Source organism: Monodelphis domestica, chromosome 7, assembly GCF_027887165.1.
Source record: "Monodelphis domestica isolate mMonDom1 chromosome 7, mMonDom1.pri, whole genome shotgun sequence".
Taxonomy (NCBI): Eukaryota; Metazoa; Chordata; class Mammalia; order Didelphimorphia; family Didelphidae; genus Monodelphis; species Monodelphis domestica.
The window spans coordinates 49,318,641-49,344,562 of NC_077233.1; the positions used below are offsets into that span (position 1 = coordinate 49,318,641).

The following is a 25,922-nucleotide window of genomic DNA, read 5'->3' on the forward strand; positions in this document are numbered from 1 at the left end:
CAAGCCATTCTTCTGCCTTATCTTTCCTCTGTCGCTTTGGGATCTTCAGATGAAGTATTTTAATTATGTATTGGTAACAACCATATAAGGCAGGTCTTAAGGATATTTTTATTGCAGTTTTAAGGAAGTAGACAGAAGAAAAGTCACTTGGCCATGGTCATAGGGACTACTCATTGCTGAAGACATGAACCCACTTTTACCTCTCTCTCTCTCTCTCTCTCTCTCTCTCTCTCTCTCTCTCTCTCTCTCTCTCTCTCTCTCGGTATATATATATATATATATATATATATATATATATATATATATATATATATATATATATATATATATATATATCATTCTACCTGCAATTCTGTGGAATCTTTTCCATTTTCTTTGGCATGAGCTCTACTTTCTGCAAACCAGTTTGCATCTGTGTGCCCTAGTACATTTAGACATTTGCAATTGTGCTACAGAAACAATAAGGTTGTGAAGTATTGTCCCAAGGATGAGTGGTTTAGAATGTTCAGTGTGATAGCTGATGGCTTCATCAGGCTTGTCACTAGAAATGCTATGCAATCGGGAATTTGTAAAATATGCCTCCTCTTCCCACTCTATTATTTCTGTCCCGGTATTTTATTGACAGTTTCTCTCTCTCTCTCTCTCTCTCTCTCTCTCTCTCTCTCTCTCTCTCTCTCTCTCTCTCTCTCTCTCTCTCTCTCTCTCCCTCTCCCTTCCTCCTTCTCTTACTCACTCTTTCTCTGTCACCCCCCCCTTTCTCTCTCCCCCCCCCACTTGTCTCTCTCTCTCTCTCTCTCCCTTCAACTCATTTCTCTGATTTCTCTCTGACTTGGTCTTTTCTTCTCTGTTCTCAACTTTCTTTTTCTCTGTTCTCTATGTTGCCTACTGTCTCTTTGTCTTTATCTTGGTCTCCCTCTCTTTCTATCTCTGTCTCTGTTCCTTTCTCCCTTCTCATAGGTGGGCTCTGCATTGCTCAGTCAGTGCGAATTCCTCAAGAACGGAAATACAAGCCTTCTGATTTTGATAAAATTATCAAACAGCTCTTGGATACTCCCAACTCCAGGGCCGTGGTGATTTTTGCCAACGATGAGGATATAAAGTAAGGATGACTGATGAAGTTTGTTAATATGCATGTGACAACCTTCAGAAGCAGGCAGATCAGGATGAAGGCACCAGCAGGGAAAAAGAGAGTATTGGATCAAAGCTATTATTACATACTGACAAAGTCAATATATGCTTTCTAAGCTGCATACTTAATGATAGGAAACAATGCAAGTCACAGCAGGTTGCTGTCATTCATTTTGGTCTCCTCCCCACCTCCTATTAGCAGAAGTGCTGTGTTATTTTATTTTTAAAAGTTAAAGACCAGTGAACTCTTTGGAAGGTCTTTATTTAGTTACTATTACAATATACTAGAAGACTTTCATCTGTTATGTTAAACACTATAAATCTGAAAGCAAATGTTTGGCATTCTACATAAGGGATTGTGGATTGCTTTTATTTTTGAGTCTTGATTCTTGGATTCAATCTTGGGAATGTACATGAGACCCTGGGCACTGGTCAAGAGAATGATTACTCAATGTTTGGTGGCTACATAACAGGTGAAGTAGCTTCTGACTTTCAGATTTGAGAGAGGACACAATCTTGGAAACTTTGCCTTGCATGAAAACATGGGAGCACTGAGTAATCACTACTGGTTGTGCTAGGCTGTAAAGATATAAAAAAGAACAGGAACCTTGAATTCCACTTTCACCAACAAGAAGAATAAAACTAAAATGAAAGTCATTTTCAGGCTCCATGAGACCAAGGTTTAATAAAAGACCAAAATCCCTAACACATCTAATATATCTATAAAAATAAAAATTTAGAACTTGAATCTACCATCTTAAAATTTATTGACAAAGTATTTGAGTTAAAGTTCTAGGAAACCATAAATAGGACTCTTAGAATTTGGGAAACCTATAGTATGATAGAAACCCTATGGATTTTTCCATTTTTCAAGAACTTACAAATGGATGTTATATTTGATGAGATTGAACTAAAATATCAATATTTTGCTCTATTCTTTCCATTAACTCCAAGCGTTCAACCTCTCTCCACAGGCAGATCCTGGCAGCTGCCAAAAGGGCAGACCAATTGGGTCATTTCCTCTGGGTTGGATCAGACAGCTGGGGTTCCAAGGTGAACCCCTTGTATCAGAATGAAGACATAGCGGAAGGAGCCATCACCATTCAGCCAAAGAGAGCTACGGTAGAAGGTAAGCAGCAGCTTTCCCCGCGTCAGTTCTTCTCCTTCATCAGAGCCCAGAGAGTCTGGGAACAGTTCTGAGTGGCTGCGAGGTACGATGTGGGCAAAGGCAGGTGTGTGAGCCCGTGGCCCCATGGCTCATCCATTATTTATTCATCGGCGTTTCAAGTCTAGCATCTGTGAAACACAAATGAGGTCACACACCTTTCTGGGTGCATTCTCCGAGTTGATATTCCTCTTTTCAATGAACTATATTATTTTCCCAATGGTAGAAATATTAGCATGCATTTTTTTTCACTCTTACCACAGGAGTTTTCTGATAGTATAGCATTACAGTTAATACGAAGAGAAATAACAATACACTCACGCTCGTATGTGAGTGAGATACATTATCTGAACGAATAAATTCCCTTTGTAATTTATCCATTACTTTCCTAGCAGGATAACTATGGGAAATGTTTCCCCCCATTACCTCTCAAGGTCCCTTCCAGCCCTGTGAGCCTGTGATTACACAGCATATCACCCCTTTTAGGAGCCTGCATCCATCTCATCCCTACAAGCTTTTGAGGCCTCTGCCTTCCTGATAGCTCCAGGGACCTTCCAGAAGCAGGGGGGGTGGAGGGAAATCTAATTGGCATCCTTCTGGGCTAGGAAAACTTGCTGATTACAATTTATGTTCTCATTTAATTTGAAAAGAAAAGTTCTTTCAAAAGTAGACACTATGTAAAGAAAGACAACTCCTCCATGGGTACCCAGCTTTGTATTTCTTTGTTAGGCCTTGTCTCCAAAGGCTCCCTAGAATATGCTTCACACATTAAAATGAGCTCTATCTTCTCATTCAAAGAGGGATCAAATATTTGCATTCCTTTTTACTTTGCCTCCACTCTAGCCTAATTAATTATTCTCTCCAGAATACTGGATGCCTGGTCTGTGTAGGCTTTTAGAAAGCTCAGGTGGCTTTTCTCAGTCTCCATCTTACATGTTCTGAGTTTAAAACAATTCCTGAGAGTCACTTATATATCACCTATAGCTCCTATTGAATTTTCATAGCATTGGCCAGAGTATTAGAAGTGAAATCTTTTGGCAAAATGGTAAAAACTATGACCCCCTTCGCAGAATTATTTTTTTGTTGTTGAGTTGTAACTGACTTTTCATGGCGTCTTTTGTACTATTTTGCTCTTTCCTTCTCCAGTTCATATTACAGATAGGGAAAGTGAGGTAACAGGATTAAAGTAACTTGCCCAGAGTTGTGTAACTAGTATGTGTCTAAAGTAAGATTTGAACCCAGATATCCCCAACATCAGACTGGCACTATATTCACGGTGCCACCTGGCTGTCTATTCGATGTTCCTTCAAAGCATTAAATAAAATATATATGATTATAAACAAAACAAAACAAAAGTAGTTGTCAATTTATTTAAAAAAAAAGAAAAAAGTTTATTGCCTCCAGGTTCAGATCCCCTGCACTAGAATTAGAAAACATCTCAGAAGCCATATAAGATCATATAATAATGGTGATGATGATGATAAATACAATAGCACTAGCTGATGTGATGCTTTTAGTTTTGAAAAACATTTTATATATGTTAACTCTCAACAACTAGGTGGCTCAGTAGATAAAGCCTACCACTTGTAGTCAGGGAATTCTGAGTTAGAATCATTGCTTCAGACATTTCCTAGATTTGTGTCCCTGGTTAAGTCACTTTAAGTCTTTTGTGTCTTAGTTTGTTCAACTATAAGATGGGGATAATAATAGCACCTAATTCACTGAGTCAGGGTCATTCTGAGGATCAGTGAGTTATCCTAAGTAAAATGCTTTGTAAATCTGAAAACTATATAAATGCTAGCTGCTATCATCATCATCCTTGTCATTATTATCTCTTTTTACCTTCACAACAATTCTGGGAGGTCAGGTCTATTATTATCCTTTTCATGGATGAAGAAATAGCCTGAGAAAAGTTAAATGCTTGACTAGGAAGGATAGGAGGGAGAGTCTGAACTCAAGTCTTTCTGACTCCAAGTCCATATCATTATCTATTATATGATGTAGGCCTAGATTTAGAGCTACAAATGACTTTAGAAGTTGTATAGTTCAGTCCCTCCCCTCCATGGTTACAGATGAAGAAACTGAGGACCATACTGGGTGTAGCCGTCCATCCCTGGCTATGGGCAAGGGGAATGGTTGGTATGTGCAGATTGCCTTAAAAGAGCATGCTCAGTCTTGAGCATGCTCAGTATTGCACATGGCTGGGAAGGCCTCTGACCCTTGACCCCAGCTTCTCCCAGGTTCGGCAGGAAAACAGGTTTCTTTGTTTTCACCTGGTTAAGAGAAACCACACCTATGCCTTGTCATTAACCAATGAGAATCATCCCTATGTACTGTGTATATTTGCATATCAAAAACTATATTTAGCCCAGCAAGCTCCACCTCTCTCTCTCCTTCTCTTTCAGGCTAGCTGATGGCTGTCCTTGCAGGAGCTTGGCCTCTGGCCAAGCTCCATCTCTAATCTTTCTCTATTCATCTCTCTGACCTATGTGGTAAATATGGATCTCAGGACTGGTAAAAGCCTACAGAATGGTCCTTTGATCAGAGCTTGGCTGTGGCTCATTGATAATTAATAAAGACTCATTCTGACCACCTCATATCTCTAATTTGACTCCGTCATCCCCCTCGTGGGATCCAAAAATTCTATCCTGTCTCTATCTTCCTACCTTGTGGCTTCTCTCCCCTCTGAGAGAGCTACACTGGGTAAGATTCAGAAAGGAAGTGAAATTTTAACATAGGTCATCTGATTCCAGGATCACTAAAAAAAAATTTAGCAAAGCTAACTATGGGTCTCTCTCGCTCTCTCTCTCTCTCTCTCTCTCTCTCTCTCTCTCTCTCTCTCTCTCTCTCTTTCTCTCTCTCTCTCTCTCTCTCTCCCATCTCCCCATCCACCTGTCTGTCTGTCTGTCTATTTATCTATCTACTTATTTATCTATGTATCTATCTACCTATCTGTCCATCCATCCATCCATCCATCTGTCCATCCATCCATTCATCCATCCATGCATCCATTTATCTCTCTCTCTCTCTCTCTCTCTCTCTCTCTCTCTCTCTCTCTCTCTCTCTCTATATATATATATATATATATATATATATATATATATATATATCACAGGACCTTAATGCTATTTAAAATCAAATATTTTTTTCATGATTTTCCTTTGGAAGACTACAGTTATCTCAAAGTTTGTAGTGAATTTCTGAAAGGAAACTGAATTTTATTTCCTACATATTTGTGTGAGAGAGGGGGTTGAAGGGAGAGAAAGAAGACATTGATGAATATAATTGAGAAATCAAATGTAGTATCCTAGCTACCCCCCAAAGATTGAGAATTAATTCTCCTTACAGAGAAATAGAAAGAGAAAAATTGATTTAACAAATGTATAATTATTCTACTAATACTAAAAATTGGGAATATTCTTATGGTCCTGTAATGCAGTATGCAAAAGAGGAAAGAGATGTGGATTTTCTTTATTCTTCCAGAAAATGTCCTGACTGCTTTCTATGGGGCTCAGGTGTAAGATGTGTTAAAGATCCTGCTTTAAGTTTTCATGGATTTAGAACTTACCTGACCCTTACTTCTACATTAAATTTAACATCCAATTGCAGTATAGCTAGAGAATCTCGTGTGTGTGTGTGTATGTGTGTGTGTGTGTGTGTGTGTGTGTGTGTGTTTGGAGATGGAGATTCTCAATCATCTAAACATATTTATATATGCACAATTATTTGTTAGATATAACAAATGTAAGTTTTCTAGTTTCACCTGGAAGTTTGATACTATATGAATATGCATTCATATACAAGTCACATGTCATATCATACATCTGATATATCCTCTCTCTATATATACATATATATATATATATGTTTATACATCTAAATATAGCTGTTTATCCATCTATATCATGAGGCCCTAATTTAAAATCAAAGAGCTAAGAGATCCTTCTGTATCAACAGAGTGTTGTGGAATTTGTAGAATATGTAAGTCAGAAGGGATTGTAGACCTCAGAGGTCATTAACTTTAAACTATCCATGAAGGAAATTTGTCCTGTAATAATTGGCATGAGTGAGTGGCTTTTTAGATTCTGCCTAAAGATCTCCCAAGAAAGAAAACCGACTCACTACTGAAGTCACTCCATTCCATTTTGGAAAAGCTTGCATCATAAAGACTGTTTCCTGATATCAAACTTATGTTTGCCTTTTTGCAAAATTTGTCATTGCTCCTGAATTTGTACCTTGGGGTCAAAGAGAATCAATTTTCAAATACCTAAAAACTGCTTATTTAATCTCTATGTTTTTGCTTCCTTTTACATCAAAATAGCTCCATGAAGTCTTATGTCATTACTTGTGGTAGCATGGAAGAGAACCTGTTTCTATAGAAGGTAAATCAAAGGAGCATGAGCTCTGTTTGGCATCTCTTCCTGACTGAAGGTGGCTAAAAGGATAGGCTTCATGAGGGTCTGCAGGTCTGTCATTTTAGGAGTATCCTGGTTAAGTTTGGGGAAATTCATCATTAGGCTGGCTGCAGAGGAATGAGTTATTCAACCTCCGGTGTTCTTAAAGGTCATCTTCTAAATTATAGAGAGACTGTAATTGTCATCAGTGAAAAGAACCCACACCAGCAACATGGGATCAATAGATCAAAGATTTTGAGTGGAAGGAATTTTAGAAGTCAGCTTAGTTCTTTTTATAAGGAAGAATGGCCTCAATAAGAACTCATGTCTTCTCATTCTTGTAACAGTAATATGAGAGATCTTAATCTTCAGAAATATTTGCTTGAATGATTTAAACTTATGTCACTAAGTCTGTGTAGGAGAAATGGCTTGTTATAATAAAGTTTCTTCAAAAATATTAGGTTACTAGCTTCATTTTACAGCCGAGGAAACTGAGGCACTGAAAGATTAAGTGACTTGCCAAAGGTCACATAAGGAATGCGACTAGAACTTAAGTCCTGTATCCCCAAAACCAGCACTCTTTCCACTGTACTATCATAGATCCCTGATATAAATTATTTTTATCAGCAAAATAGTCCCTGTATATCCCACCCAAGGAAGCCTCTTTGTTTAATAGGGAAGAAGGCTCAGCCACTAATAGCCAAGGACTAGAAAGAGAGTCACAGAAAGGACCATATTGACATCTTTGGCTGCTTGGTGCTTGTAGGAGGGCCAAGGAACGTCTCAAACCTTGGCAGTGCTCTTCTTCTATTTCCTGAGCCAAAACACTTCTGTAATATTTGGTTTCTCTGTATTGTCTGATGAGCCAAGGAATCCCTGGCATCTTTTTTGCCTCTGTGTTACCCCATTAACCCAGGCATTCAATAATCAGCTCCAGCTCTGAATAGCACCACTGAGAGGAAAATACCTAAGTCTCTGTCAACTGATTGCCCTCCAAATCATTCTACCACTTGGGGGCTGGCTTAGTCCAGGGTAATCCATGGACTGGGAACTGAGGGTCACAAGGCAGTGTCTTTTCATGTTTCATCATCACTGACATTAGAGAGATGTTGTAAGTGAAGCTGGATTTTCCAAGATGGCTCTAAATTGTCTTCCCAATTGTTGATGAGTTTCAAATAGTTCTACAAAGCAGCTTGTTTCTTGACACAACTTGGAAATATGTAAGTATACAGAAGTGTGTGTGTGTGTGTGCGTGTGTGTGTGTGTGTGTGTGTGTGTGTGTGTGTGTGTGGTGAGGGTTGGGGGGGGTGATGGAAAGGAACAAATTTGATTGGACCTGGCATAAATTCATTGTCTTTTCATTTTTTTCAATATTAGTAATAGATAGCATTTATACAATTATTTAAAGTTAATCAAGTAGCATACATATCTTTTCTCCTTTGGTCCTTAGAACAAATCAAAAATTGAATGTCAATTAATCAATAAAAATTTATTAAGAGCCTACTAAGTATAAAGTCCTGTACTAAGTGCTATAGATACAAAAGAAGGTAAAAGGCAATCCTTGACTTCAAAGAAATTATGATCAAATACTATCATTACCATGTTATAACAGAGTAGAAAACCAGAGCAGAGTGGCTAATGATTTGCCCAAACAAGAACTGAACTTGGGTCTCCATGAAGTCAGCTCTGATCCTCTTCCTTTCTAGTTCTTACTGGGTTCAGCTAAATCATTTTGAAAATAATCTTTTTTTTTTCCTTTCCTAAACTCAAGGAAGTTCTGAGCTGCCACAAAGGACCTAAATGACAAGAAATCTGGTTTGAATATGATGTGTCCTGTCTTAGCTTACTCCAATACCACTCATGTTCATGGAAGCATAGATTTAGAGATGGAAAGTCCAACCCTCTCTTTCACAGTTGAGCTAAATAAGACACACTTAGGGAATCTGAAAAGTTTACACACTAGTAAGTTCTCAAACAAGATTTTTTAATCCATGTATTCTGATGTGAAATCCATCACTCTTTCCACTATTCCCTTGCTGTCCTGTGAACATAATGAAACCTTGAGGCATTTTTCCTATGACATTTTATCTTTTGACAACAATATATCTCAAACATGGTCCAAAGAACCTCTTCATCATCCTGAAAAATCATGTCAACCAAGGGCAGCTGGGTAGCATAGTGGGTAGAGTGTTAGAGTCTAACGACTCCTTTTCCGGAGTTCAAGTCAGACCTTGGATACTTTCCAACTGTGTGGTCTTGGGCAAGTCACTTAAACTCATTTGCCTTAGTTTCTTCATCTGTAAAATGTAATGTAGAAGGAAATGGCAAACCACTTCAGTATCTCTACCAAGAAAATCCTAAATAGGATCATAAAGAGTTGGATTTGACTGAACAAGATTGAAGGTTTAGTCTTCTACTTTTCCTGACATAGTGTATATTTCAGTTGACAAGTCATATAAATGAATATTTTGGTAAGGATAATGGACTTCATGCATGTGGATTTGAGGGTTTTTGGGGGGTGGGGTAAGGTGAAGGGGAGAAGTATGATGGTAAATGTCTAACAACTGACAGTTGCTCTGAGTCCTCCTAGAAAAAGGTACTGATGCCATACTTATCATTTTAATCTGCAGGACTAACACGTCTTCCATCACTTTCCTAAGTCTTCAAGCCCATAAAACAATAAATGAGGCTCCATTTGTAGTATTTACCCATTAAAAGAGAATAAGTTCTTAATAGTGAATAATGAGTGAATAATAAGAAGGTATAAAAATCTTAAATAGCAAAGTCAATAGTCTGCAGAGCCACTTTGAGCAGGGTCCAGCCCTCCCCTGGAGGGAGAGGAGGGAGTATACCTCCTTCTACTAGCAGAAGGAAATCAAAAGTAAAAAAAAAAAATAGTTCCAGCTGAATTCCCCTCCATCCCCCCCTTTAGAATGTGCCCCCTTCCCCCACCCCAATTGAGGGGAGTATTTTTGTTTGAAATTTTTGTCCTTTGTGCTTAACACTGTGCCTTACACTATTGAGCATTGAAAAAATACTTGTTGTTGGATTGATTGATTTCCTAATTCTTCCAGTAATCAGAATGCTCTGAACTCCCTTAGCAAGCATTGTCTGCACCACACATTTAGCACAAGCCACCTATTTGCTTGTGGTGTTAATTATTTTTTATGTGTCTCAGCTATAACCATAAAGCAGTAAGAGCATTTTTTTTCGAGATGACTTATGGAATCAGTCTCAGTATTTTCCAATTAGATTGCAAACTCCTGCATATAGCATGTAATTTCTCACTATGTACAGTAAGACTCAAAAGTTTCTATTTCTGTTGTGTCACCCTTAGTACAAACCTGTAACTTGATTCATGCTTGTGAAAATAATGACTCAAACTCTGTCCCTGCTTCACATGCAAAGTGTGAAATGCAAACACATTATGATTCACTGTAGGTCATAAATGGCAATAATAATGATTCTTATGTTCAAGGGGGCATTTAGCTGGCAGACTGGATAAAGAAAGCATCCACCCTGGAGCCAGGAGGACCTTAGTTCAAACTAGCCTCAGCCACTTTGTAATGTGAGATCCTAAGAAAGTCACTTCACCCTCTTTGCCTTAGATTTCTCATCTATAAAATGAACTGGAGAAAGAAATGGTAAACCACTCTAGTATGTTTGCCAAGAAAAAAATCCCAAAGGGTCACAAAGAATCTGATAAGACTGAAAATAATTAAAGAACAACAATAAAAATTCAAATAAATGTAAATTTCAAACTCTAATTAATAATCAATTGATCAGATTTCCACACATTAAGGATAATAGGACATTAACCTTCCTTTTATCTTTACCACTGACATATATTTTCCATCTTGTAATAGCAGAAAGATTCATTTTCCTAATATTCTACAACACGCTATTTCATCTTTAGTAATTTGGAATCATCTCACCTGAGTTTGCATCCTGACTCTGTCACTCACAAGCTGGGTGTTGTTGGGCAAGTCATTCTAACTTCCCTGGGACTCACTTTCCTCATCTGTAAAATGAAGGAGTTTCACTAGATAACTCTTAGGTCCCTTCCAGCTATAACTGTCTATGGTCCTTTGAGGCTGAATAAATGAACAAATGAAAAACACTTTAATAAGTACTTGACACATGACAGTTTTGAGGATGAGAACACAAGAAGAAGAAATAGCCTTCTGATTCCGCTCCAGCCTCAAGTTCCTGCTCACTCCAATCCTTCCTCCACTCGGCTGCCAAAATGATTTTGGAACACAATGAACTCTTGTGGCGCTCTGTGTTTCTAAAAATTCATTACAAACCTTCCTCGCATGTAAAGCTTTTTATAACCTGGTCTTCCCTCATCCTCTAAAACAACTCAGCTGAATGAGAATGATAAAAGAGAAAGAAAAACATAGACTAAGCCAGGTTCTAACTGCCTATTTAGAAAGAAAGAATTATCAAAAAATAATCAAGGAATAAGTATAGGTGTCAGACAAGGAGGAAAATTAAAGGAGAGAAGGAAAAGAAAGTGGTATTGTGAGAAGGTGATGAGGTGCTTTCTGATTCCTTTTGAAAGGCCTTTTTTTAAATAGAGACCTGACCCTATGAGAACTAGAAATTTCAGTATCTCCCAAGAAATCTTCATAATTAAAAAAAACCTGGGCAAAGCCTGTCCTAGGTAGAATGCTTACAAAAGCTGACTTTTGAAACAATCCTTGAATGTTGGCAAAACATTTTGCTATTCCTTAAATTTGGCATTCCATCTTTTCTCCTGTGCCTTTCAATAGATTGTCCCACATATTCTTTTATCTATTTATTTATTTGTTACATTAAAATCCCCAGTTAACTCCCTCACTTGCTTCTCTTCCCCCATTAGAGAAATTATCATTTTGACAAAAAGAAATGTGAATATTTTTGTTACATTTAAATACCCAGTTTAATCTCTGCGTTCCCTTCCCTAATTAAGAAGGCATTATTTCACTATATATACACATACATATATATGTATATATAAATATATATATATATAAAACCATCTTACTTATTTCTATTCATCAATTCTTTTTCTGGTGGTGGACAAACACATCATTCTTCAAACAATGTTTCTTTTGCTCTATATAATGTTCTCTTAATTCTGATTATTTCACTCTATAATTTCATATATGTCTTCCCATGTTTTTTCCAAAATTAGTCTGCTTGTCATATATTACAGTGCAGTAATATCTCATCATAATACTGTATCACAACTTGTTTAGCTATTCACCAGTGGCTGTGAATGCTTTCAGTTTCCAGTTCTTTGACACCACATTATAATTATTTTAGACCATAGAGCTTCTTTTCCATTTTTCCTGATTTCTTTAGGAAATAAAATTAATAGTGGTGTTACTGGATCAAAAGTCATGTACGGCTATATAAATACTGATGCATCATTCCAAATTATTCTCCATAATCATTGGGTTAGTTCATAGTTCCACCAGTAGTGGATTAGTGCTCCCATTTTTCCATATCCCCTCCAGTGTCTGTCATTTTGCCCCTTAATCATTTTAATCAATTTCAAAGGTGTGAGATAGTATCTCAGTTAATTTGATTAGCTTTTATCTAATTGATTATGTTTTAGAGCATTGTTTCACATAGCTGTTTATAGCCTTTATAATCTAAAGAGGCCTACTTCCCTCCTTTCAATTCACATGCCACCTCCTTTAGGAAATCTTTCCTGATTGACTTTAATTGTTAGTATCCTCTTTTCCCTCAAAATATTTTATGTTTCCTAGTATAATGATAATACTAATAACTAGTATTTTTATAATGCTTTAAGGTTTGCAAAGCACTTTGCAAACATATTCTTATTTTAGATTCATAATGACCCTGGGAGGCAAGTGTGATTAGAATCCCTATTTTACTGATGAGGAAACTGAGACTTAGGTTAAGTGATTTCTTTGGGATTACCAAGCTTTTATATATCTGAGGCTAGCTTTGAACTTTCGGACTCTAAGGTGCAGGTTTTTTTTTTGTTTTTTGTTTGTTTGTTTTTTACTCTTGATGCCTTCCTTATAGGACATCAGCTTCTTGAGGGTTGGGATAATTTTTGTCTTATCTTTGTATCTCCAACATGTAGCCAAATACCTCACACACTGGAAGAGCTTAATAATGATATTTGATTTGATTGGAATACTTAAGAGGGGAAGAGTGAAGGAAAAGGACTAGGGCACCCCATTATAGACATTTTTCTTAATTTACTTCTTTAATATTTAAAAAAACGATAGGATAATTATTATCTCCAGGTGCTGAGAATGTCATGGCAAGCTTGTGTTACCAAAGACTTATATCCCTAAGGATCCTTGACAGACAGATTTCCCAACCAAGAAGATTTAGCACTAAACTAGAAAAAAGCCACGTGTGTCCGTTCCCTCTTTTACTGAAATCACCCATGGACACTTCTACATCTCTGCTCTAAATATATACATTCATGATGATTGTGGTACAAAGTGAGGGTAGATATCAGAGAATAATACTGATGTTCAGTGTCACAAGTGAGATGTTAAAAGTAAGCCAGGAACTCTGAGAGTCAATGAGGAAGTTTTCGATTAGTTTGCAATTTGAGGCATGTTGGTTTATACCATATTGGAACAGTGAACAAAGCACTGACTTGGAATTATATGATAAGTTTAAATCCTCCCTCAGACACTAAATAATTGTATGATCCTGGCCACATTATTTAAGCTCTGTTTCAGTATCAACATCAGTTTCCTCTACAAAATGGGGATAATAATTGTACTTTTATTTGATATTATTATTTTTAAGCATGTATATATACACACACACATATATATATATGATTCTAATTTTACAGATAAAGAAACTAAGGCAAACAGGATTAATTGTCTTTCCCAAGATCACACAACTAGACTGGATTTGAACTCAGGTCTTCGTGATTCCAATATCATAACTCTATTACCTAGCTGTTTTCAACAAAGCAAATTATATATTATATATTTATACATAAATACATATTCATTATATTACATATAAAATATAAAATATTTATATATACTCCACAAAAACTATATAACATAATAAATGAATATTACATATAAAATATACTAACTATAATATAATAAAATATAACAATGTGTATATATATATATATATATATATATATATTCCTGTGGGCTTGTGAAAATCAAAGGCACAGTACTTATAAAGCATTTTTAAACCCTTACAATTCTGCCAGTTCATGGACTTCCCAGTGCTTATTCACAAACAATTCTACCCCTTCTCCACCAGAGGATGATAAAACAAACGTGACTCTGGAATCTCTCAGACCTTGTAAAATTTTTTGAGAATATTCTGAATGATTGGGAGGCATTCCACCAAAAGAAATTCACAGAAGAATTCACACAAAAAAGCTGGAAATGAATGGAGATTGATTAGAGCAGGTCTAGTTAAAGGAACTTATAAAATCTAGAGACCTGGTGATTTTAGAATGAATATTTCAAAGCTAATATAAAGGATGGAAGATTTAAATAGCCTGAACTTAGGGAGTGGAAGCAGGACAACCAGAAGATAATCCTCTTGATTTGTTCTAGATGTGGTAGAAGCATAATGTGTACAGAAGGACTTTTAGATCCATACCAATAAGACTGTAGAAAGGGCTAAGAAAATGTAATCCATAGGATACCAATGGGCTTAGAATCAGAAAGAGATCAATTCAAATCATATCCAGAAATTTACTAGCTGTATTACTCTGGACAAACCCTCTGGCCTCAATTTCCTTATATGTAAAACGACAGTGTTGAACTCAGATGACTTCTTAGGTTCTCCTCTAAAATGATGATCCTATTGGTAGGACCATGCTGACTCCTGGGAATAGGTGAAAAGAAAATTAAAACAGCATAAGACCAAGAAGAGAAAGGTCTGTGCAACTTGAAGCTAGAGTAAAATGTCACACTGAGGACTATGTGGAGGCAAAAATTCTGTTTGATTTCTACTGGAGGTCCACCCAGGGCAGTACTGTGAGTCACAGGGACATGAATGATAATTGTTTCCATTTATATAATGACTCCTATTTGCAAATTGATTTACATGCATTATCTTTTCTGAACTTCTAAAATCTTTGAGATAGGGATTGCCTGTACAAGGATAGGGTGGTGTAAAAGTAAACTACCAGAATGGGGAAAGGGCTTACCTAATAATCTAGGTAAATCAGTTGTTAGTACTTTGTGTTTTCTTTGCTATGTAAATAAACCTCTTCTGTGTTTGTTGCCTTCTGAGCCTAAGTGCTTTAGGGAACCTGGTAGATAACTGGGGAATGTCATTTATTGAAATTACCAGCTTTCCCCTTATTTATTCTAGACAAACCAAAAGGGTTTTGGAAAGACTCCCCCAGAGTATACCTCATCCCTCAAAGTGACCTCCAGCAAAGGAATGACAGGATTCTATTTGCTTTAATGAGCACTCATACACATTTTCCCTCTCCTGGAAGAATATCTCACCTTCCTTTATAGAAGAAAGCAGCAGTGCATGAGTATATGCTTATCACGATTTGAGTTCAGCATTCTAGGAAAGGAAGTGAAATAAAAAAAGCCAAGAAGAGGTATTGGCATGGAGAAACAACATTCTAAGTATGGAGAGATACAGATAGTAGGCTGCAGATGGTAACAGTAGCATTGATGTAAGCTGTCAAACCAACAGTGGGGATGCTATTAATTAAGAGGAGCAGAGGGGAAAATAGGCTCAGTAGTTTATAGGACCTCAAGAAAAGTGGAAAGAACTGGAAGGAAATAAAGCCTTTGAAGTAGCGGGTGAACGAAATGAAACAATTTGGTAATTGAATTGAAGAGAAAAAAGCTTGAAACATTATGAAGCTAGATAACCAGTATCTCTGTCTGCTAGGAGTAATGTAATGAGCCCTGTCCAAACCTACTTTTGCTTCACTCTTCAATGCAATGGCTACTTCCTTATCACAAAGACAAGGAGGTTACTTTTATCTACTGTCAAGCTTTAGGAATTCATTGCTTAAAAAGTCTCCTCTGGCATGAGGCAGTTAAATGAACCTGGAGACTAATAGATTATTGTCAGCATCCAGTGGGTTATCTTCCTGGCATGTTCCCTGCTAGAATAAAATAAAGAACCCTCACATATAGTTAATATGTATAATTAACTTAGACATAATGATCACCAGAAGATAGAAGTACATGAAACTTTATTAAATTCAAATATAGAAGCCAAGAGGTTGTGGGCTTTTTAAGAGGTCTATTAAATTACTCAAATGGATTTCAAAAGCAAAAAACATTTATTAAAATATTCACTATAATTTATTAAAGTTGGGGGATTTGCTTATATTTCCTAACAAAAATATTAAATTATCATATATAGCCGTGTTGATGAACCTATAGTATGAATGCCTGAGCGGGATGCTCCCATCCCCCTTTCCACACTTATCTAAGGACATTTTTCACATCACCTTCCCATCTGCCCAGCAGCCCAATGAGAGTGCTTCCTCCTTCTTCCCTCTGGGGTAAGGCATGGAGTATGAGGGTTGCCCAGTCTCTAAAAGGTTCGCCAACACTGGTATATAGACGATAGTCTATACATTACTCTTTGTGTTGACAAAGAAGTTAAAATAGGAGTTCTTAATATTTTTGTGTCATAGATACCTTTGGCAACCTGTTAAATCTTACAGTCCTTTTTTCAGAACACTTTTTTTAATGAGTAGAGTAAAATATATCAAATTCTAAAGGAATCTAAGCATGATGAACAGAAAGTTGTATTTTTTTTCCCATCTAAGTTCATGGATCCCCTGAATTCCATCCTTGGATAACAGGTTAGGAATTCTTGCTCTATAAAGAGGTAGTATGATTGTCCCGGCTTCATAATATGTTTATATTTTTAAAATTTATCCTATAATTGTAATGTATTTTTAAGGGGAAATAGCTTTCTAGTAGTTCTAAGGAAGGAGGTCCTAAAACTTTTGCTTTATTTTATCTCACCAACCCCTTAGGGAGTCTAATAAAGCCTAGGGATATTTTCTCAGAGTATTTGTAATTGCACAGAATAGAATATAAAGGATTGCAAAGGGAATGGATAATATCAAAATATAGTGTAGGATCAATAAAAGAAATCAAAAAGAAACAAGCAAAAAAAAATAATGGAATCCTAGTCAAGATACAGTGACATAGCTTAAGTTTTTAGGGTTCTGGTCATATAATATTTCAAAATTAAGATTAGTAACAATATAGAGGTAGATCATGGTCTCCCTAGATAACTGAGGGGTCCTGTTCACTTATCCAACTTACTCATTGTTGTTCTATCATTTCTGTCATTTCAACTTTTTGTGACCTCATTTCATGTTTCCTTTTTTTTCATGTTTTCTTGATAAAGATATTTGTGATCCCATTTGCGGTTTTCTTGATGAAGACCATGGAGTGGTTTGACATTTCCAGCTTATTTTACATATGAGGAAACTTAGGCAAACAGGACTAAATACTTGATCAAGGCACAGCTAGTAAATGTCTGAGGCCAGAATTGAAATCAGATTCCTGGGAAAACTAGAAACTAGTATGGAGAAAACTAGGCATAGACAATCATTTTATACCACATATGAACATAAAATCAAAATGGATACATAATCTTGAAATAAAGGATGAAATTATAAATAAATTTTGAGAATAGTTTACTTGTCAAAACTATGGATGAGGAAAGAATTTATAACCAAAGGACACAAAAATCATTACAAAAAGTAAAATGGATAATTTTGATTCCATTAAATTAAAAGTGTTTGTACAAACAAAACTAGTGGACATACATTGTGGAAAGGGGCAGAACAGGGCATGAAGTTTCCTTACCCACCAAATACCCTCCACAAACAATCAAAAATAATTCCAGAGTCAATGCCAAAAGCAGCAAAAATAGACAGGAGCTGGGAGTGTAGCTGAGCAACCAGGTCTAATTAGAGAGGAAGGTTTCTAACTTTTGGCCTTGGTCCCTTGTGTCCTAGACTCTGGGAGCAGAAACAGAGCAAATAGTAGAATCAACAAGGTAGCCCTTGGGAGCAAAATTGACAACCTCACCATGTTTGCTAAGCCCTGGAGCTTGTATCCCTAAAGCTTCCACTGAAATCCAAAGGATGGCCCTGGAAGTAGCTTTGTCTGCTGTGACCTCAACTCCAGCATCAGGCCTTAAGAGCAGGAACTCAAGCTCACTACTAACAAAGAAAGGACTTTACAGGTCTAGTAACTCAGATTCCATGCCTGCTCTATCCCAGGTAGCAACAGTAGGAGAGGAGGAGGGAGGAAGTCTCACCCATTGATGAGGATGGTTGCTGAAGGACTGGAGTCACTGACTACTGCCACAGGGAGAAGTGGACTGTCTGCTTGTTGCTGCAGTGGCAGAACTACCCATGAGATCTGGTTGGAATACCTGAGGTCAATCACAGATTTGGATTTAAGTGGGAAATCAGGAGTATGTCTATCTCAGAACTATAAAAACTAATAACTAAATAGGGCCCAGGAAAACAAACAAACACACACACACAAATCCTGAAACCAGAGGTTACATTGTCCAATATGCTAAGAAATCTGAAATTCCAGCAAAAAACATTAATTAAGTTTATTAGCCTGGCTGCTAAAATTATTTTTTTTAAAGAGGAAGGAAAGGAGAAAGACGCTAACTATTGATAGTTATTACAGGGGAATAGAAGACCTCAGCTTAATCTCAGAGAACAGTAAAGTTAAAAGATTTTCACCAAAACAGTAAAGAAATATAATAAATGGCCATAACCTCAAAAATAACTTTTATAAGAGCTAAAAATAGGCCTCAAAAACCAAATGTGATGCCAAAGAAAAATTAGAAAAGAAAATAAGAACAATGCAAGAAAATGAAAATTATGAAAGGAAGATCACCAAAATGGAAAGAGATCCAGAAATTCATAGAAGAAATAATTTATTAAGAGCTAGAATTGGATGAGGAAGCTAATGATTTCCTAAAACAAGAAATAAAGCAAAATTAAAAGAATAAAATAATAGAAGAGAATATGGAACATTTTATCACAAAAATAATTGACTTAAAAATAGATCAAAGAGAAAAAAAGATCATAATAGTTGGATTCCCAGAGAGTTACTCAAAAAGAGTTTAGCGACCATTTTCTATGTAGGAAAATTGCCCAGAAATTCTAGAATCAGAAAACAAAATTGAAATCGAAAGAATCTACCAATAACCCATTCAAAGAGATATAAAGATGAAAATGCAAAAGAACATCATCACTAAATTCCATAGGTCCAAGGTTAAGGAGAAAACACTACAAGCAATAAGAAAAAAGATTCAATAGTGTGAAGCTACAGTCAGCATAACATAAGACTTAGGAGACTCAGCATTAAAATAATGAAAGACATGAAACAGTTATTTGCAGAGCAGAAGAACTGGGCTTAAAACCAAGAATAATATATCTAACAAAGTTGAGCATAATTAAAAAAGGTAAAAAAAAAGGGATGTTTAACAAACTAAAGAAGTTTCAATTATTCCTAGAGAAAAACCCCAAATTCAGCAGAAAATTTAATCTATAAAAAAATACAAAGGTAATGAAAGACTAATCATAAGAAATCTGAAAGGTCAAATTTTGAGCAAAAATGTCATCTCTGAATCCTAGAAATTGCATCATTGCCCGGATATTTAAAGGGGCCTCTATGGATGAAGACTTGAAGTCTAGGTGAATAGAATGCACCAAATAGACCAGGAGGAGATAAAGTAGAATGGCTCTCTCATATAGAGGATGAAGGAATGGAGGAACTGCCTTGAAAAAGGGAAAGAAGGGGCGGAGGTATGGTAGTGCTAGAACCCTATTCTCATAAGATTGGGATAAAGAGAGAACACCACACAATTAGAAGAGTAAAAATCTTCTTAACATAGGGAGAAACAGGAGTGAAGGGGGGTGAGATAAGAGAGAGTCTGGGAGTCCCCTTGGGGAATTGTTTAAGGGAGAGGGCAAGATAAGAAAAGGGAAGTAATGAATGGATCTATAGAAGGGAGTACATATCAAGAGATATTGGGTAAAGTGAGGGGATAAGCAAGGGACTCTTAGAATCAAACTCATATCAAGAAGTAGGATAGGAGGCAGCTGGGTAGCTCAGTGGATGGAGAGCCAGGCCTAGAGATGAGAGGTCCTAGGTTCAAATCTGGCCTTCAGACACTTCACAGCTGTGTGACCCTGGGCAAGTCATTTCACTCCCCATTTCCTAGCCCTTATCACTCTTCTGCCTTGGAAGCAATACACAGTATTGATTCCAAGATGGAAGGTAAGGGTATAAAAATTAAAAATGAAGAAGTAGGAGGACACTGTTATCCACAAACCAAAAGGTGGATAGAATTTTAGAATATAGGTAAGGGGTAATGGACAAGGGTGGTATTTTTAGAAAAATGAGCCAATTTGCAACTAGAAGGGAAAGAAGAGAGGATAAAGGAGGATTTGGGGGGAAGGGATATGATTTGGAGAGGTATTAGTCAAAATGAAATTGGACATCTGAGGAGAGATATGGGACAAAAGAAAGGAAGAGGGAAACAAAGGAGGAGAAGAATAGAAAGAAATGCAAGAATATGACACTGAGTATAAATGGGATGAATTCACCCTCGGGAAGAACATTGATGGATGGAAATAAACCAGGATCTAACAATGTGTTATTTACAAGAAATTCACTGAAAATGAAGGACACCACACAAAATGAAGGTGAGGGGCTAAAGCAAGATTTACTAAGCTTCAGGTGATCCAGAGAACTCAGGGAATAGTATTAATGATCTTTGACAGAGTTGGGGCTAAAATAGATAGGAAGGGATGAATGGGGTAATTTAATATGTATGGGATATTATGGATAATGAAGCATTAGCAATATTGAACCTAATTTTAAAAGAAAAACTAAATGAGACATAGATGGGAATAGATAACAAAGGAATAGTAGGGTACTTCAATTTTCCCCTCTCAAAACTAGATAAACTTAACAAAAAAATAATAAATAAGAATGAAATTACAGAGATGGATAGAATCTTAGATATGATAAATATCTGTAAAGCCCCGACCCACCTGCATGAGACAAGTAGTAGATCTAAACCTGAACATGCACATAATCAAAAATAGTTTCTGGGGAGACAATTGTTTAAAGAATATGAATATTTTGAAAATGTATTACTTTATCACTCATCCATCATTTGAAGAAAGTAATCCTGCATTCCTATGGAGTTGCAGCATTGAAGTAAAAGTTCCACTGGTTCTAACAAAGCTAGAAAGATTTGGTTTTTAAAAGGGTATGATCCAGCAACAGATTGTGCCTGCTATCTAAGCACTGATCTAGTTAAATAGGACTCTGGGAACTTTTTTCTTAATAACATGGAAATATACATTAAAAGTTGTAAAACTGTTCGTGCTCATTGATCTAGGAATTCTATTACTAGAATTAGGCCTTAAGGACATTATTGAGAGAGTTAAAAAGTTGTATATGTACGAATATATTCATAAAAGCTTTATTTGTAATAAAAAGTAACTGAAAATTACAAAATGTAGTGATTACAAGAAACTGATGAATAGATTGTGATATTTGAATGTAATGGATAATATTATTGTATTAGAAATAACAAATATTGAAAAAAATGAAGAAAAAGAAAATATAATGAGCCACAAAATCAGGAGAGAAAATCAAATAAAAAATGAAAATAAAACAAATGCAAAGGAAGCTCAAAAGCCAAAAGATGTTTATATTGGCAACAGTATTTTAAACAAATTGTAAACAATGTGGAGTTTATCGTTTTGCACATAATTTTCATTTATTTATTTATTTAAATGTTTTTTAGCGTGGTAGTGGTTACTAAGTATATAATATTTTTTTTTTCAAAAATAAACAAATAAATAAAATCAATGCATCCAAGATTAAAAGGGGAGAAAAACCAGGAAAAAATGTTTTTCTAGCAAATGTCTCTGAGAAAGACATAATTTCTCAAATATATAGAGAAAAGAAGCAAATTTATAAGAATACAAGTAATTCCTCAATTGATAAATGGTCAAAGGATATGAATAATCAGTTCTCAAATGAAGAAATCAAAAATATCTTTAGCCATGTCAAAATATGTTTGAAATCATTGTTGCTTAGAGGAATACAAATTAAAAGTAGATTGACTGAAGTGACAAGACAGAAAAATCATAAATATTGGAGAGGATGTGGAAAAATTGAAACACTAATATAATGTTGTTGGAGGTATGCTTAAAAGGCTATAAAGAGTGCATACATACCCTTTGACCCAGAATACCACTATGACCTCTATATCCCAAAGAGATCATAGAGAAGGAAAAAGGATCTATATGTACAAAAATATTTAAAGCAGCTCTCCTTGTGTTGGCAAAATGTTGGAAACTGAAGGCATGTCCACCAATTGAGACATGGCTTAACAAGTTATGTTATAAGGTTGTAATGAAATTCTATTGCATCATAAGAAAAAATAAATGAGATAATTTTAGAAAAATCTTTGAAAAAACTTTTATGAACTGGTGCAAAGTCAGGAGAACAGTATATATGAAATGTAAATATTCTAAGATACTAAACTAAACTATTATTGGCAATGCAAGGACCTAAGAAATCCCCAACAGATATCTGATGAAAAATGCTATCCACAAACATAGAAGGAACTTTCAAGATATGAATGCAGATAAAACCATAACATTTCTACCTTATTTCCTTCATCATTTTTTTCTGTACATGTGCATATATCTTCGTTCACAACATGAGGTATAGAGAAATTTTATATTTCATGATAACACTGGAATAACCTATATCATATTATTTGCTGCCAAGGGAGGGAAAAGAGAGGAGGGCAAGAATTTAGATTGCAAAAGAGCATAAAGCAATTATTTTAAAAAATTATTTCTGCATGTAATTGAAAAATAATAATAGAAATTAGTTGGTTAAAAAAACAACAAAGAAAAGATTTCAACTCAGTAAAGTGAATCTTCCAGACTACAGACCTTGCCCTCTATCTACTGCATAACCTAGCTTTCCATGAAAGGATGATAATTCCTGGAAATAGAGAACTCAGAATGGACTGGGTGCCTTTGGACCTCTGAAGCTACCTGAAGTTGCATTATTTTGGCTACTGTAGATTCAAAGACCAAAAACAAAACAGAAAATTAACTTTTAATGTGGGCTAGGGGAGGGAGAGGATATATAAATAAAAGTAAAACATGTATGAGGCAAATAAAAGTAATTGCAAAGGTGAGAAAGTACTAAAAATTGGTCAGAAATATGGATTCTGTGAAGTAAGTGTATGGGGAGGAATGCGTATCATGGTTTATAGACTCATAAAAACCAAACGAAGGGAGCTTTTCAGAACAGCTGTCTTTAATTCTTCCCCTTAGGTTCCTATGCAAGGTTCTCCTATATACTTCAGTACCTGAAATGAGAACCTTTTGACAGTCAGTGACCCACCTTTACCTTAAAAGGTGACAACTCCTTAAATATTCCCTATGAAAATAACTGTTCCAATTTTTATATTATTACAGTCTCCAAATCTTTTTATTATTTTTCATTTTTATTTCATCCTAAAACATTTACATGCGATTGAACCATGGTATTATTTTCTCTGCAACTTTAAAGTCTTCAACAAGGTTCAGTATCACCTTTGATGTTCTTCAACCTGTATTTCTTTATGGACACATTTCTCTAGATTTTAATGAATAAAATTCCTTTCTCTGCTTTAAAATATCAAATTTTTCACACACAAAAGAGACATCATTCTATATTATTCACAGAGATTTGATTCTATATTTATACCCCAGTTGTACATGAAAGTTTTATATATTCATATAGTTTCAAAAAATATATATATACACAAATACACACATGCATATGTATATGCACAACCACAACTTTTAAATTAAAATTATTTTTCCATTTCTTTTAGGTACTAAATTGTTCACTTAATATAGAGGCAATGTATTAGGACTTGAACAGTTTATTTAATTTTTTTCCCTTTATATGATATTACTTTTTTTCCCCTTTCCTTTTTCTCAATAAAATATTTAATAGGAAAGGAAGCTTAAAGGGACAATGTACTATTGTGAGTAATTCTATAGTAACTGAGGAAACAAAGTCTGAGATAAGTGTTTTTTTAGGAAGGTATGTAATTGCAGACAATTTGGATAACAGGGTCCCCTCAGTAAACACAAAAGGGCCCAAAGAGAGATTTTTAGGAGTTTTTTTATTATAAAGTATAGTTACTAGTTTAAATTTTTGAGACTTTCCAAAGTTCAGGAACTCTGATTGGTTGTATCTGTTCATATCCTTCAAAACACTTAGTAGTATAATATAAATTATTTTCCCCTAATCTTTTGAAGTATAGAAAATCTATACTTAACTCAAGAAAACGAGATTTAGTTCCAGTAGCTGCACAAAATGTCAGCAATGATACAAAATGGAGTCAGTTTGGTTCTCTCAATTCTCCCCTTTGATCCATGGGAGGTTTAACCTCTCAAGTATCATTACTTATAAGTTAATTCTATAATATTTAAAACATACTTAAGGTCAGCTGAGTACACTAACATTAACCTCCCTGTGACTAACCTGGAATAGCCTTTAACATAGCAACTAATGGAAAATCTAAAAAGAATTATGAGGCAAAGGGCAATAAGGGCCCATATACCAAGGGTGGCTACCAGGCCATTTCTTTCCATGCAAATGAACTAAGAAAACACTTCTACCAGGATCACCTCAGGTGGGACAACCTTTCAGTTTTTTTTTTTAATATTATTTTATTTGGTCGTTTTCATACATTATTCACTGGAAACAAAGATCGTTTTCTTTTCCTCCCCTCCTCCCCCCCCCCCCCCCCGCCTTTCCCTCTCCCATAGCCGACGCATGATTCCACTGGTTATCACATGTGTTCTTGACTCGAACCCATTTCCCTGTTGTTGGAGTTTGCATTATAGTGTTCATTTAGAGTCTCTCCTCAGTCTTATCTCCTCCAACCCTGTAGTCAAGCAGTTGCTTTTCAGCGGTGTTTTTACTCCCACAGTTTATCCTCTGCTTGTGGGTAGTATTTTTTTTAGATCCCTGCAGATTGTTCAGGGAAATTGCATTGATACTAATGGAGAAGTCCATCACCTTCGATTGTACCACAATGTATCAGTCTCTGTGTATAATGTTTTCCTGGTTCTGCTCCTTTCGCTCTGCATCACTTCCTGGAGGTTGTTCCAGTCTCCATGGAATTCCTCCACTTTATTATTCCTTTTAGCACAATAGTATTCCATCACCAACATATACCACAATTTGTTCAGCCATTCCCCAATTGAAGGGCATCCCCTCATTTTCCAATTTTTGGCCACCACAAAGAGCGCAGCTATGAATATTTTTGTACAAGTCTTTTTGTCCATTATCTCTTTGGGGTACAAGCCCAGCAGTGCTATGGCTGGATCAAAGGGCAGACAGTCTTTTATCGCCCTTTGGACATAGTTCCAAATTGCCCTCCAGAATGGTTGGATCAATTCACAACTCCACCAGCAATGAATTAATGTCCCCACTTTGCCACATCCTCTCCAGCATTCATTACTTTGCATAGCTGTCATGTTAGCCAATCTGCTAGGTGTGAGATGATACCTCAGAGTTGTTTTGATTTGCATCTCTCTGATTATAAGAGATGTAGAGCACTTTTTCATGTGCTTATTAATAGTTTTGATTTCTTTGGCTGAGAATTGCCTGTTCATGTCCCTTGCCCATTTGTCAATTGGAGAATGGCTTGATTTTTTGTACAATTGATTTAGTTCTTTATAAATTTTAGTAATTAAACCTTTGTCAGAGGTTTTTATGAAGATTGTTTCCCAATTTGTTGCTACCCTTCTGATTTTGGTTACATTGGTTTTGTTTGTACAAAAACTTTTTAATTTGATGTAATCCAGATTATTTATTTTGCATTTTGTAATTCTTTCTAATTCTTGCTTGGTTTTGAAGTATTTCCCTTCCCAAAGGTCTGACATGTATACTATTCTGTGTTCACCTAATTTTCTTATAGTTTCCTTCTTTATGTTCAAGTCATTCATCCATTTTGAATTTATCTTGGTGTAGGGTGTGAGGTGTTGATCTAAGCCTAATCTTTCCCATACTGTCCTCCAACTTTCCCAACAGTTTTTATGAAATAGTGGATTTTTGTCCCAAAAGCTGGGATCTTTGGGTTTGTCATATACTGTCTTGCTGAGGTTGCTTGCCCCCAGTCTATTCCACTGA

At 35.9% G+C, this 25,922-nt stretch overlaps 1 protein-coding gene across 3 annotated transcripts in view; it reads left to right on the forward strand.

The window, feature by feature from the left end:
* Nucleotides 1–25,922, forward strand: part of GRM7 (glutamate metabotropic receptor 7) — a 1,064,146-nt gene that overhangs the window by 498,184 nt on the left and 540,040 nt on the right. For all 3 annotated transcript variants that reach the window (XR_008913421.1, XM_007500141.3, XM_056804572.1), the window contains exons 3-4: nucleotides 958–1,099; nucleotides 2,103–2,257. Coding sequence is in view for 2 of the 3 variants with exons in the window: in XM_007500141.3 (XP_007500203.1) it covers nucleotides 958–1,099; nucleotides 2,103–2,257 (297 nt within the window). In the remaining variant the exon portion in view is untranslated. The remainder of the gene's footprint in view (nucleotides 1–957; nucleotides 1,100–2,102; nucleotides 2,258–25,922) is intronic.